Consider the following 13977-nt stretch of genomic DNA (forward strand, 5'->3'; position numbering starts at 1 on the left):
GTACTGTACTGTAGTGTACTGTAGTGTAGTGTACTGTAGTGTACTGTACTGTAGTGTACTGTAGTGTACTGTACTGTACTGTAGTGTACTGTAGTGTAGGAAACTATACTGTGGAAGAGGACATATTGCACCATTTTCCCCATATACTGTAGTACACTACTGCTTAGTTGTGCACTATATAGGGAATAGGGTGCCATTCTGACACAGCCATAGGTACTAGGACTCTGTTATCACCTCATTGGGGCCAAGGTTTTTAACGCATCACTCACGCTAGCTGACATCAGGGAGACTGACATATCTCAGAGGCTGTCGAAAGTCAACGAGATTTAACATAACAGAAAGATGAACTGTTTAAAATGAACATTAGAAGTGGCTTTTTAACCGTTGACTAATTACTAGATGCTTCGTTAAAATACTTTACGACAAAGTGAGAAATTAAATTGAGCTGTATGCGTCTTTACGTCGTTCAAATCGTTAAAATCCAGACGGAAAATATTTACACTGTCATTTAGTAAGTTCACCGTCCTGCGATTCTCACCGTTAAACATCGCGCGGTGTTTCAACACAACGGCTCTCTATGTCATCGTTTGATCAAAGTGCTGTGATGTGAAAGTCTATCGCAACAACAAATACTAATTTCACTCTAATCTGTTACACAGCTAGAACAGCCGCTATTAAAGGTGATCTTATGTGGATGAAAGCAAGTCAGTTCAATGAGTTTGTCTTTCAGAAGGCAGCTTGTCAATACACAAAGCTCATCCTCTCCCTCCTTGTGCAAAGTGAAAGGAAGGAAATGGAGGACCATCAAGGTGATAGTCGCTATATAAGGTGATGCTAATGGTATACAAGGTGAAACTCGCTATATAAGGTGATGCTAATGGTATACAAGGTGATGCTAATGGTATACAAGGTGATGCTAATGGTATACAGGGTGACAGTTGCTATATAAGGTGATGCTAATTGTATACAAGGTGACAGTTGCTATATAAGGTGATGCTAATGGTATACAAGGTGAAACTCGCTATATAAGTTGATGCTAATGGTATACAAGGTGATGCTAATGGTATACAAGGTGATGCTAATGGTATACAAGGTGATAGTCGCTATATAAGGTGATGCTAATGGTATACAAGGTGACAGTTGCTGTATAAGGTGTTGCTAATGGTATACAAGGTGATGCTAATGGTATACAAGGTGACAGTTGCTATATAAGGTGATGCTAATGGTATACAAGGTGAAACTCGCTAGATAAGGTGATGCTAATGGTATACAAGGTGAAACTCGCTATATAAGGTGATGCTAATGGTATACAAGGTGACAATCACTATATAAGGTGATGCTAATGGTATACAAGGTGAAACTCGCTATATAAGTTGATGCTAATGGTATACAAGGTGATGCTAATGGTATACAAGGTGATGCTAATGGTATACAAGGTGATAGTCGCTATATAAGGTGATGCTAATGGTATACAAGGTGACAGTTGCTGTATAAGGTGTTGCTAATGGTATACAAGGTGATGCTAATGGTATACAAGGTGACAGTTGCTATATAAGGTGATGCTAATGGTATACAAGGTGAAACTCGCTAGATAAGGTGATGCTAATGGTATACAAGGTGAAACTCGCTATATAAGGTGATGCTAATGGTATACAAGGTGACAATCACTATATAAGGTGATGCTAATGGTATACAAGGTGATAGTCGCTATATAAGGTGATGCTAATCGCATACAAGGTGACAGTTGCTATATAAGGTGATGCTAATGCTATAGATAGCCATAATAGCATTGGACGTGACACACTGCTGTAATGTAAGGCCAGCAAACTAAAGACATTAGAATCAATACTCTCCAGAAACACCAAGGCTATCTTGCCAGGGACACAGTGGCAAGGGCAACACTGCTAAAATACATTGTCTAAATAAGTAGTTAAGTTATAATAGCAGCGAGGACAACACTGATGAGTAGCTTCTGCAATCATGGCACAGACTGGGTGGGAGTTTACTATATTGCTAACACGGATCCAATTGTTTCACATGTAAAGGGGGGTTAAGGGTCGATTAGGAATTCAACCTTACCACTTATCCGCAACCTTCCACATAAACAACTAATGGTCTCCCTATCCCATCCCTCCTCATACATAAATTATAATGACAACATATGTTACCGCCAGTAAGTATTGAGGAACAAGAACACACTAGGTTTAGAAGCCTGGTAGATTTCTACAAGTGGATTTTGGCTTCTGCTTGGATGTGGCGATACTGAATACACACAGTTATCTGGAGTTGAGCTGTATAGTAAACACCTAGCAGCCACAGTAGCCAGGGGAACTAAATATATGTTATCAAAAGAAAGACAGACAGACAGACAGACAGACAGACAGACAGACAGACAGACAGACAGACAGACAGACAGACAGACAGACAAAGAAAGAAAGACAGAAAGTATCTAACCTGATGTAGCTGTCCTTTGGAGGGATGCTCTCTTGGAAGAACTGGAACTGGTAGAGGTAGAGGACAACCAGGTGTCCAGCGCTGAATATGGCCATGAGGACACACATACAGCTGAAGATGAGAGTGTCAAAGGTGCGGCAGAACGACCACCACGTACACAGGAACAGGAACACGAAGAAATAGACTGCCGACGTCAGGGAAGGCAGCGTGATACCTGGTGGAAACAGTGCAATAACCATACCGATACATATAGATAGATGCAAACGGATACACGGATATTTAAAGATTTATAGGTAGACAAAGAACTAGGCTGCAGATGTCAGCGAGATCACTATTACACCTGGTGGACACAGAAACACTTAGATATCAATCAATCAACCAATTAGAGAAGCAGATATATATATATATATATTTTTGGCTACACAGTGTTTGAGATGGCAGCATTGAAGTATACTGTATTGGATAGGACCAGGAGTTTTTCCAGACAACATCTGTTGGCGCTAGTTTGCGTACAGGGTCATTCAATTCAGCAAGACATGACACCCACCATGTCAGATTTGAGAACTTGTTCTCAACTAGCCTACCTGGTTAAATAAAGGTGAAATAAAAAATAAAATAAAAAAAGATATATCTGAAATCGTTTCTGTAGTTAGAAACAGATAAGAGAAACGTTTTGATTATTTTTTTGCTTTTTGATTTGGAACGACTCAATAGTCATTTTAATAAATAATAAATATAAATAATAAATATAAATAATAAATATAAATAAGTGTTTGAGTGATGAGTATAGTGCAGGGGCTGATTCCTCTCTCTCACTGAGAAACACTGACCTGTGAGTCCTAACAGTATAGTGACCACCACTTTTCCTGCCGTGGTTATCAGATTCCCAATGATCTCCTTCACTTTAGACGCCACGCCCGCAATGTGACGCAGAATCTTCATCTTGTTGCTCTCCTCCTCCTCCTCTTCATCTTCCTCCTCTTCCTCCTCCATCTCTTCCTCCTCCTCTTCTCCAGCCTCGTACCCAGCCTCAAAGTCCTCATCCAACAGGACGTTGTCATCAGGGCTCAGCTTCTCCTCTTCCTCCTGGTTGGTAGAGAGAGGAGACAGTCATATATCATAAACAGTGATTAAACCATTTAAAGCCAACCATAGTAGTTCCTGCCGAAACCAGAACCTTCTAGACACACTGCCGTACGCAGGTTCTATTTTTTTACCTTTCAGTCTTCTAAGAAAGAGGTGGACAGACGTCCTGATGGAGAGTTAGGACAGACGTCCTGATAGAGAGTTAGGACAGACGTCCTGATAGAGAGCTAGGACAGACGTCCTGATAGAGAGTTAGGACAGACGTCCTGATAGAGAGCTAGGACAGACGTCCTGATGGAGAGTTAGGACAGACGTCCTGATGGAGAGTTAGGACAGACGTCCTGATGGAGAGTTAGGACAGACGTCCTGATGGAGAGTTAGGACAGACGTCCTGATGGAGAGTTAGGACAGACGTCCTGATGGAGAGTTAGGACAGACGTCCTGATGGATAGTTAGGACAGACGTCCTGATAGAGAGTTAGGACAGACGTCCTGATGGAGAGTTAGGACAGACGTCCTGATGGAGAGTTAGGACAGACGTCCTGATGGATAGTTAGGACAGACGTCCTGATAGAGAGTTAGGACAGACGTCCTGATAGAGAGTTAGGACAGACGTCCTAATAGAGAGTTAGGACAGACGTCCTGATAGAGAGTTAGGACAGACGTCCTGATAGAGAGTTAGGACAGACGTCCTGATAGAGAGTTAGGACAGACGTCCTGATAGAGAGTTAGGACAGACGTCCTAATAGAGAGTTAGGACAGACGTCCTGATAGAGAGTTAGGACAGACGTCCTGATAGAGAGTTAGGACAGACGTCCTGATAGAGAGTTAGGACAGACGTCCTGATAGAGAGTTAGGACAGACGTCCTGATAGAGAGTTAGGACAGACGTCCTGATGGAGAGTTAGGACAGACGTCCTGATGGAGAGTTAGGACAGACGTCCTGATGGAGAGCTAGGACAGACGTCCTGATAGAGAGTTAGGACAGACGTCCTGATAGAGAGCTAGGACAGACGTCCTGATGGAGAGTTAGGACAGACGTCTTAATGGAGAGCTAATGGTAAGTGTGGTACAGTGGGTTTGTTAACTGAGCTGCTGTCCATGGTTCTGAAACATGATCTGTCCATGGTACTGAAACATGAGCTGTCCATGGCACTGAAACCCGATCTGTCCATGGTTCTGAAACATGATCTGTCCATGGTACTGAAACACGATCTGTCCATGGTTCTGAAACCCGATCTGTCCATGGTTCTGAAACATGATCAGTCCATGGTTCTGAAACCCGATCTGTCCATGGTTCTGAAACACGATCTGTCCATGGTTCTGAAACATGAGCTGTCCATCATTCTGAAACATGATCAGTCCATGGTTCTGAAACATGAGCTGTCCATGGTTCTGAAACCCGATCTGTCCATGGTTCTGAAACATGAGCTGTCCATCATTCTGAAACATGATCAGTCCATGGTTCTGAAACATGAGCTGTCCATGGTTCTGAAACCCGATCTGTCCATGGTTCTGAAACATGAGCTGTCCATCATTCTGAAACATGATCAGTCCATCATTCTGAAACATGATCTGTCCATGGTTCTGAAACCCGATCTGTCCATGGTTCTGAAACCCGATCTGTCCATGGTTCTGAAACACGATCTGTCCATGGTTCTGAAACACGATCTGTCCATGGTTCTGAAACACGATCTGTTCATGGTACTGAAACATGAGCTGTCCATGGTTCTGAAACACGATCTGTCCATGGTTCTGAAACCCGATCTGTCCATGGTTCTGAAACACGATCTGTTCATGGTACTGAAACATGATCAGTCCATGGTTCTGAAACATGATCTGTCCATGGTTCTGAAACCCGATCTGTCCATGGTTCTGAAACCCGATCTGTCCATGGTTCTGAAACATGAGCTGTCCATCATTCTGAAACATGAGCTGTCCATGGTTCTGAAACCCGATCTGTCCATGGTTCTGAAACACGATCTGTCCATGGTACTGAAACACGATCTGTCCATGGTTCTGAAACACGATCTGTCCATGGTTCTGAAACATGACTGAATCTGATGTCACCAGGAGAGGACAAATAGAATACAAAGGTCTATTATACAACTGTCAGTAAATCTATTTTATATGGCAGTAGTAGGTGTCATTACCTTGTGTGTGAGAGTATCATTACCATCTGTGCCAGTCTGTTTGTGGTTTTAATTAACTTAGTCGTAAAGAGAGAGCTGGACAGATGCCGGGGATGGGGCTTAATGGCAGGGGTGCTGCCTTCCAACTCTATCATCCCTCCTGAGGAATTCGGAGACACAGAGACCTCAAAAAAAATCAAGGCAACAACATTATAGAAACGAGGAGAGTGAAAAATCCTTGTTTAGCACCTCAGGATCCACAGCTTTGGATTTAGTATTCTTTACCTCTTCTCAGGTTTACCTCTTCTCAGGTTTACCTCTTCTCAGGTTTACCTCTTCTCAGGTTTACCTCTTCTCAGGTTTACCTCTTCTCAGATTTAACTCTTCTCGGGTTTACTTCTTCTCGGGTTTACTTCTTCTCGGGTTTACCACTTCTCGGGTTTACCTCTTCTCAGATTTAACCCTTCTCGGGTTTACCTCTTCTCGGGTTTACTTCTTCTCGGGTTTACCACTTCTCGGGTTTACCTCTTCTCGGGTTTACCTCTTCTCAGGTTTACCACTTCTCAGGTTTACCACTTCTCAGGTTTACCACTTCTCAGGTTTACCTCTTCTCAGGTTTACCACTTCTCAGGTTTACCACTTCTCAGGTTTAACTCTTCTCAGGTTTACCTCTTCTCAGATTTAACTCTTCTCGGGTTTACCTCTTCTCGGGTTTACCTCTTCTCGGGTTTACTTCTTCTCGGGTTTACCACTTCTCGGGTTTACCTCTTCTCAGGTTTACCACTTCTCAGGTTTACCACTTCTCAGGTTTACCACTTCTCAGGTTTACCTCTTCTCGGGTTTCCCTCTTCTCAGGTTTACCTCTTCTCAGGTTTAATTCTTCTCGGGTTTCCCTCTTCTCAGGTTTACCTCTTCTTGGGAGCCAAGTGTCATGCCTCTTGGGTAGCTGCATGCTGTGCGTAACGGAATAGGCTTAGATTGCTTGCAAGCGAAATCAAATGAGAGGAGGCAATATTGTGAATTCTGGTAGATTTGGATCCCATTTTAGGATGTTCCAGTAGTGCTGAGCGATTAACCTCCATTTCTGTAATTTTTTGGGTTTTTAACTAATTAACCCAGGTCAGTTGAATTGTTTGAATTCCATTTTATTCCGTTTTTTTTCTGTGAGCTCAATGCGCACATCAGACATTTTCTGTAGAGATAAATCAGATCCAGTCGGAGGGGAGGGCTGCTGTTTTACGGGCTCCTAACAAACTGCGCTATTTTGTTTCGTTTTTTCACATTGTTTGTAACTTATTTTGTACATAATGTTGCTGCTACCGTCTCTTATGACCGAAAATAGCTTCTGGACATCAGATCAGTGATTACTAACCTAAAACTGGAAAAATATGTTCTATTTAATGAGTCCGACCTAAAGGATATACTGCTTTGTCAAGACAAGGCCCAAATCCCCGTCATCAGCGTGTAGAAAAGGCGGAGAAAAAGGGGGCGTATGTATCTTGTGTTTTACCGAGACGGGGCAGAATAACGACATGGATAATATAGAGCTGGCTGGCTTCTCCGTGCTTCGGCAGGACAGAGCAGCTATGTCTGGTAAGACGAAGGGTGGGGGTGTGTGTCTATTTGTCAATAACTGCTGGTGCCCGATGTCTAATATTAAAGAAGTCTTGAGGTATTGCTTGCCTGAGGTAGAGTACCACATGATAAACTGTCGACCACACAATCTACCAAGGGAGTTCTCATGTATATTATTCGTAGCCGCTTATTTACCACTACAAACCGATGCTGGCACTAAGACCGCACTCAATGAGCTGTATAAGGCCACTCAACGAGCTGTATAAGGCCATAAGCAAACAAGAAAATGCTCATCCAGAAGCGGTGCTCCTAGTGGCCGGGGACTTTAATGCAGGGGAACTTAAATCAGTTTTACCTAATTTCTACCAGCATGTCACGTGTGCAACCAGAGGGAAAAAAACTCTGGACCACCTTTACTCCACACATAGAGACACATACAAAGCTCTCCCTCACCCTCCATTTGGCAAATCTGACCATAATTCTATCCTCCCGATTCCTGCTTACAAGCAAAAACTAAAGCAGGAAGTAACAGTGACTCGCTCAATACGGAAGTGGTCAGATGACGCAGATGCTAAGCTACAGGACTGTATTGCTAGCACAGACTGGAATATGTTCAGGAATTCATCCAATGGCATTGAGGAGTACACCACCTCAGTCAGGCGGCTTCATCAATAAGTGCATCGATGATGTCCCCACGTACATTTCCCAAGCAGAAGCCATGGATTACAGGCAACATCCGCACCGATCTAAAGGCCAGAGCTTCTGCTTTCAAGGAGCGAGGCACTAATCCGGACGCTTATAAGAAATCCCGCTATGCCCTCCGACGAACCATCAAACAGGCAAAGCGTCAATACAGGACTAAGATTGAATCATACTACACCAGCTCTGACGCTCTTCAGATGTGGTAGGGCTTGAAAACTTTTACGGATTACAAAGGGAAACCCAGCTGCGAGCTGCCCAGTGATGCAAGCCTACCAGCAGGATGTCTAGGAGAGCGTCAGTACCGTTCTATACCAGTAGGATGTCCTCTATGTATCTCTGAGAGGAGAGCATCAGTACCGTTCTATACCAGTAGGATGTCTAGGAGAGCGTCAGTACCGTTCTATACCAGTAGGATGTCTAGGAGAGCATCAGTACCGTTCTATACCAGTAGGCTGTCCTCTATGTTTCTCTGAGAGGAGAGCGTCAGTACCGTTCTATACCAGTAGGATGTCTAGGAGAGCATCAGTACCGTTCTATACCAGTAGGATGTCTAGGAGAGCGTCAGTACCGTTCTATACCAGTAGGATGTCTAGGAGAGCATCAGTACCGTTCTATACCAGTAGGCTGTCCTCTATGTTTCTCTGAGAGGAGAGCGTCAGTACCGTTCTATACCAGTAGGATGTCTAGGAGAGCGTCAGTACCGTTCTATACCAGTAGGATGTCTAGGAGAGCGTCAGTACCGTTCTATACCAGTAGGATGTCCTCTATGTATCTCTGAGAGGAGAGCGTCAGTACCGTTTTATACCAGTAGGATGTCGTCTAGAACGTAGCATCAGAAAGGTGAGCATAGACCTCACTATCATAATGTTCTCTCCTTCATACCACAAGTTCAAAAGGCCTAATATAGTGTAGAAAAGGTCATACAATACGTTTGGTAGTGATTGTTATGTTGATGATGTAAAGAAAATGTGTTGGTCCGTGGTGTGTAATGAGGAGCAACCAGACACTGCACTTGACACATTTATGAAATTTCTTATCCCAGTTACTAATAAGCACGTACCCATTATGAAAAGGATTGTAAAAACTGTTTAAATCCCTGTGGATCGATGAGGAATTGAAACATTTTGTGGGTGAGAGGGATGAGCCAAAAGGAATGGCAAATAAGTCTGGCTGCACAACCGATTGGCAAACGTACCGCAAATTGAGAAATCATGTGACTAAACTGAATAAAAAGAAGAAGAAACTATACTATGAAACAAAGATAAATGAAATAAAGAACTATCACCTTCAATGAAATTTTGGGCAAAATGGCAAACTCCATTACATCATTCATAGAATGTATTTTTTATTTATCCTTTATTTAACTAGGCAAGTCAGTTAAGAACAAATTCTTATTTACAATGACGGCCTACACCGGACGGCTCATTCATCACAAAACCCACTGATATTTTGGTATTTGGTATTTTATTAGGATCCTAATTAACTCTTCCTGGGGTCCACCCAATACATGAAACATAACATAATACAGAACATCAATAGAGAAGAACAGCTCAAGGACAGAACTACATACCTTTATAAAGACACACGTAGCCTACATATCAATGCATACACACAAACTATCTAATAGGTCCAATAGGGGAGAGGCGTTGTGCCATGAGGTGTTGCTTTATCTGTTTATTGAAACCAGGTTTGCTGTTTATTTGAGCAATATGAGATGGAAGTTCCCATGCAATAAGGGCTCTATGTAATACGGTACGTTTTGTTGAATTTGTTCTGGATTTGGGGACTGTGAAAAGACCCCTGGTGGCATGTCTGGTGGGGTAAGTGTGTGTGTCAGAGCTGTGTGTACGTTGACTATGCAAACAATTTGGGATTTTCAACACATTAATGTTTCTTATAAAAAGAAGAAGTGATGCAGTTGCCAACTACTATAACGATTTTTTAATTGGCAAGATTAGCAAATTTAGGCATGACATGCCAGCAACAAATGGTGACACTACACATCCAAGTATATCTGACCAAATTATGAAAGACAATTTTGACAATTAATTTTGAATTCCATAAAGTGAGTGTGGAAGAGGTGAACAAATGATTGCTGTCAATCAACATTTACAAGCCCCTGGGGTCTGACAATCTGGATGGAAATTACTGAGGATAATAGCGGACGATATTGTTACTCCTATTTGCCACATCTTCAATATAAACCTACTAGAGAGCGTGTTCCCTCAGGCCTGGAGGGAAGCTAAAGTCATTCTGCTACCCAAGAATAGTAAAGCTCCCCTTACTGGCTCAAATAGCCAACCAATCAGTCTGATACCAACTCTTAGTAACCGTATGGAAAAAATTATGTTTGATCAGATACAAGGCTATTTTATGTTTGACAACAGACTTTCAGCACGCTTAAAGGGAAGGATATTCAACAAGCACAGCACATACACAAATGACTGATGATTGCCTGAGAGAAATTGATGATACAAAGATTGTGGGGGGCCTGTTTTGTTAGACTTCAGTGTGGCTTTTGACATTATCGATCATAGTCTGCTGCTGTAAAAACGTAGGTGTTATGGCTTTACACCTCCTGCTATATTGTGGATAAAGACTTACCTGTCTAGTAGAAAAGAGTGTCTATGATGAGTCAACACTATACACGTCAGCTACTACAGCGACTTAACAAAGAGCTGCAGTTAGTTTCAGAATGGGTGGCAAGGAATAAGTTAGTCCTAAATATTTCAAAAAACTAAAAGCATTGTATTTGGGACAAATCATTCACTAAACCCTAAACTTCAACTAAATCTTGTAATAAATAATGTGGACATTGAGCAAGTTGAGGTGACTAAACTGCTTGGAGTAACCCTGCATTGTAAACTGTCATGGTCAAAACATGTTGATATAACAGTAGCTAAGATGGGGAGAAGTCTGCCTATAATAAAGTGATGCTCTGCCTTCTTAACAACACTATCAACAAGGCAGGTCCTACAGGCCCTAGTTTCTACCTTCTTAACAACACTATCAACAAGGCAGGTCCTACAGGCCCTAGTTTCTACCTTCTTAACAACACTATCAACAAGGCAGGTCCTACAGGCCCTAGTTTCTACCTTAACAACACTATCAACAAGGCAGGTCCTACAGGCCCTAGTTTCTACCTTAACAACACTATCAACAAGGCAGGTCCTACAGGCCCTCGTTTTGTCGCACCTGGACTACTATTCAGTCCCGTGGTCAGATGCCACAAAGAGGGACTTTGGGATAATTACAATTGGCTCAGAACAGGGCAGCACGGCTGGCCCTTAAATGTACACGGAGAGCTAGCATTAATAATATGCATGTTAATCTCTCATGGCTCAATGTGGAGGAGAGATTGACTTCATCACTACTTGTGTTTATGAGAGGTATTGACATGTTGAATGTACCGAGCTGTCTGTTTAAATGACTAACACACAGCTCGGACACCCATGCCACCAGAGGTTTCTTCACAGTCCCCAAGTCCAGAACAGACTATGTGAGGTGCACAGTACTACATAGAGCCATGACTACATGGAACTCTATTCCACATCAAGTAACTGATCCAAGCAGCAAAATTAGATTTATAAAACAGATAAAAATACACCTTATGGAACAGCGGGGACTGTGAAGCAGGTACAGACACACACAAACGTACTGACACACACAAGTGCTAGCACACGCACTCTACACACACGTACAGTGTCTTTGGAAAGTATTCAGACCCCTTGACTTTTTCCACATTTTGTTACGTTACAGCCTTATTCTAAAATTTATTAAATAGTTTTTTCCCCCTCATCAATCTACAGACAATAAAGCATAATGACAAAGAAAAACAGGTTTAATAAATTGTTGCTAATTTATAAAAAAATTATAAAAAATGAAATGTCTCATTTACATAAGTATTCAGACCCTTTAACCAGTACTTTGTTGAAGCACCTTTGGCAGCGATTACAGCCTCAAGTCTTCTTGGGTATGACGTTACAAGCTTGGCACACCTGTATTTGGGGAGTTTCTCCCATTCTTCTCTGCAGATCCTCTCAAGCTCTGTCAAGTTGGATGGGGAGCGTCGCTGCACAGCTATTTTCAGGACTCTCCAGAGATGTTCGATCGGGTTCAAGTCTGGGCTCTGGCTGGGCCACTCAAGGACATTCAGAGACTTGTCCCGAAGCCACTCTTGAGTTGTCTTGGCTGTGTACGTAGGGTCATTGTCCTGTTGGAAGGTGAACCTTTACCCTAATCTGAGGTCCTGAGAGCTCTGGAGCAGGTTTTCATCAAAGATCTCTCTGTACTTTGCTCAGTTCATCTTTGCCTCAATCCTGACCAGTCTCCCAGTCCCTGCTGTTGAAAAACATCCCCACAGCATGATGCTGCCACCACCATGCTTCACCGTAGGGATGGTGCCAGGTTTCCTCCAGACGTGAAGCTTGGCATTCAGGACAAAAAGTTCAATCTTGGTTTCATCAGACCGGAGAATCTTGTTTCTCATGGTCAGAGTCCTTTAGGTGCCTTTTGGAAAACTCCAAGCGGGCTGTCATGTGTCTTTTACTGAGGAGTGGCTTCCGTCTGGCCACTCTACCTTAAAGGCCTGATTGGTGGAGTGCTGCAGAGATGGTTGTCCTTCTGGAAGATTCTCCCATCTCCAAAGAGGAACTTTGGAGCTCTGTTAGAGTGACCATCTGGTTCTTGGTCACCTCCCTGAACAAGGTCCTTGTCATCCAATTGATCAGTTTGGCGGGGAGTGGCAGCTCTATGAAGAGACTTGGTGGTTCCAAACTTCTTCCATTTAAAAATAATGGAGGCCACTGTGTTCTTGGGGACCTTCAATGCTGCAGAATTTTTTGGCACTATTCCCCAGATCTCTGCCTCGACACAACCCTATCTTGGCGCTCTACGGACAATTCCTTCAACCTCATGGCTTGGTTTTTGTTCTGACATGCACTGTCAACTGTGGGACCTTATATAGACAGGTGTGTGACTTTCCAAATCATGTCCAATCAATTGAATTTACCACAGGTGGACTCTAATCAAGTTGTAGAAACATCTCAAGGATGATCAATGGAAAGAGGATGCACCTGAGCTACATTTACAGTCTCATAGCAAAGGGTCTGAATACTTATGTAAATAAGGTATTTCTGTTTTTCATTTGTCATAAATTTGCAAAAATGTCTAAACTAGTTTTTGCTTTGTCATTATGGGGTATTGTTTGTAGATTCCTGAAAAAAAATATTTAATCAATTTTAGAATAAGGCTGTTATGTAACAAAATGTGGAAAAAGTCAAGGGGTATGAATACTTTCCAAAGGCACTGTACGTTGTAATATTGTTGTATGGTGCTATAATACATTTTGTATTGTAGATATGCAGTTTCTTTTACGTGTAATTTAAGTATCTTAATGTGTTTTGACCCCAGGAAGAGTAGCTGCTGCCTTGGCAGGAACTAATGGGGATCCATAATAAACCCCAGGAAGAGTAGCCGCTGCCTTGGCAGGAACTAATGGGGATCCATAATAAACCCCAGGAAGAGTAGCTGCTGCCTTGACAGGAACTAATGGGGATCCATAATAAACCCCAGGAAGAGTAGCTGCTGCCTTGACAGGAACTAATGGGGATCCATAATAAACCCCAGGAAGAGTAGCTGCTGCCTTGGCAGGAACTAATGGGGATCCATAATAAACCCCAGGAAGAGTAGCTGCTGCCTTGACAGGAACTAATGGGGATCCATAAAACAAAACAGGAAGAGTAGCTGCTGCCTTGGCAGGAACTTATGGGGATCCATAATAAACCGCCAGGAAGAGTAGCTGCTGCCTTGGCAGGAACTAATGGGGATCCATAATAAACCCCAGGAAGAGTAGCTGCTGCCTTGGCAGGAACTAATGGGGATCCATAATAAACCCCAGGAAGAGTAGCTGCTGCCTTGGCAGGAACTAATGGGGATCCATAATAAACCACAGGAAGAGTAGCTGCTGTCTTGGCAGGAACTAATGGGGATCCATAATAAACCCCAGGAAGAGTAGCTGCTGCCTTGGCA

The 13977-nt window shown here is 42.8% G+C and overlaps 1 protein-coding gene across 1 annotated transcript in view; it reads right to left on the reverse strand.

Annotated features, from left to right (window-relative positions):
• LOC120055437 (piezo-type mechanosensitive ion channel component 2-like) overlaps positions 1 to 13977 on the reverse strand; it is a 198147-nt gene that overhangs the window by 107262 nt on the left and 76908 nt on the right. The window contains exons 11-12 of the mRNA XM_039003300.1: positions 3285 to 3540; positions 2455 to 2668 (exon numbers count right to left, since the gene is read on the reverse strand). Of these exons, the coding sequence (XP_038859228.1) occupies positions 2455 to 2668; positions 3285 to 3540 (470 nt within the window). The remainder of the gene's footprint in view (positions 1 to 2454; positions 2669 to 3284; positions 3541 to 13977) is intronic.

This window comes from Salvelinus namaycush, chromosome 11 (genome assembly GCF_016432855.1).
Source record: "Salvelinus namaycush isolate Seneca chromosome 11, SaNama_1.0, whole genome shotgun sequence".
Classification (NCBI taxonomy): domain Eukaryota; kingdom Metazoa; phylum Chordata; class Actinopteri; order Salmoniformes; family Salmonidae; genus Salvelinus; species Salvelinus namaycush.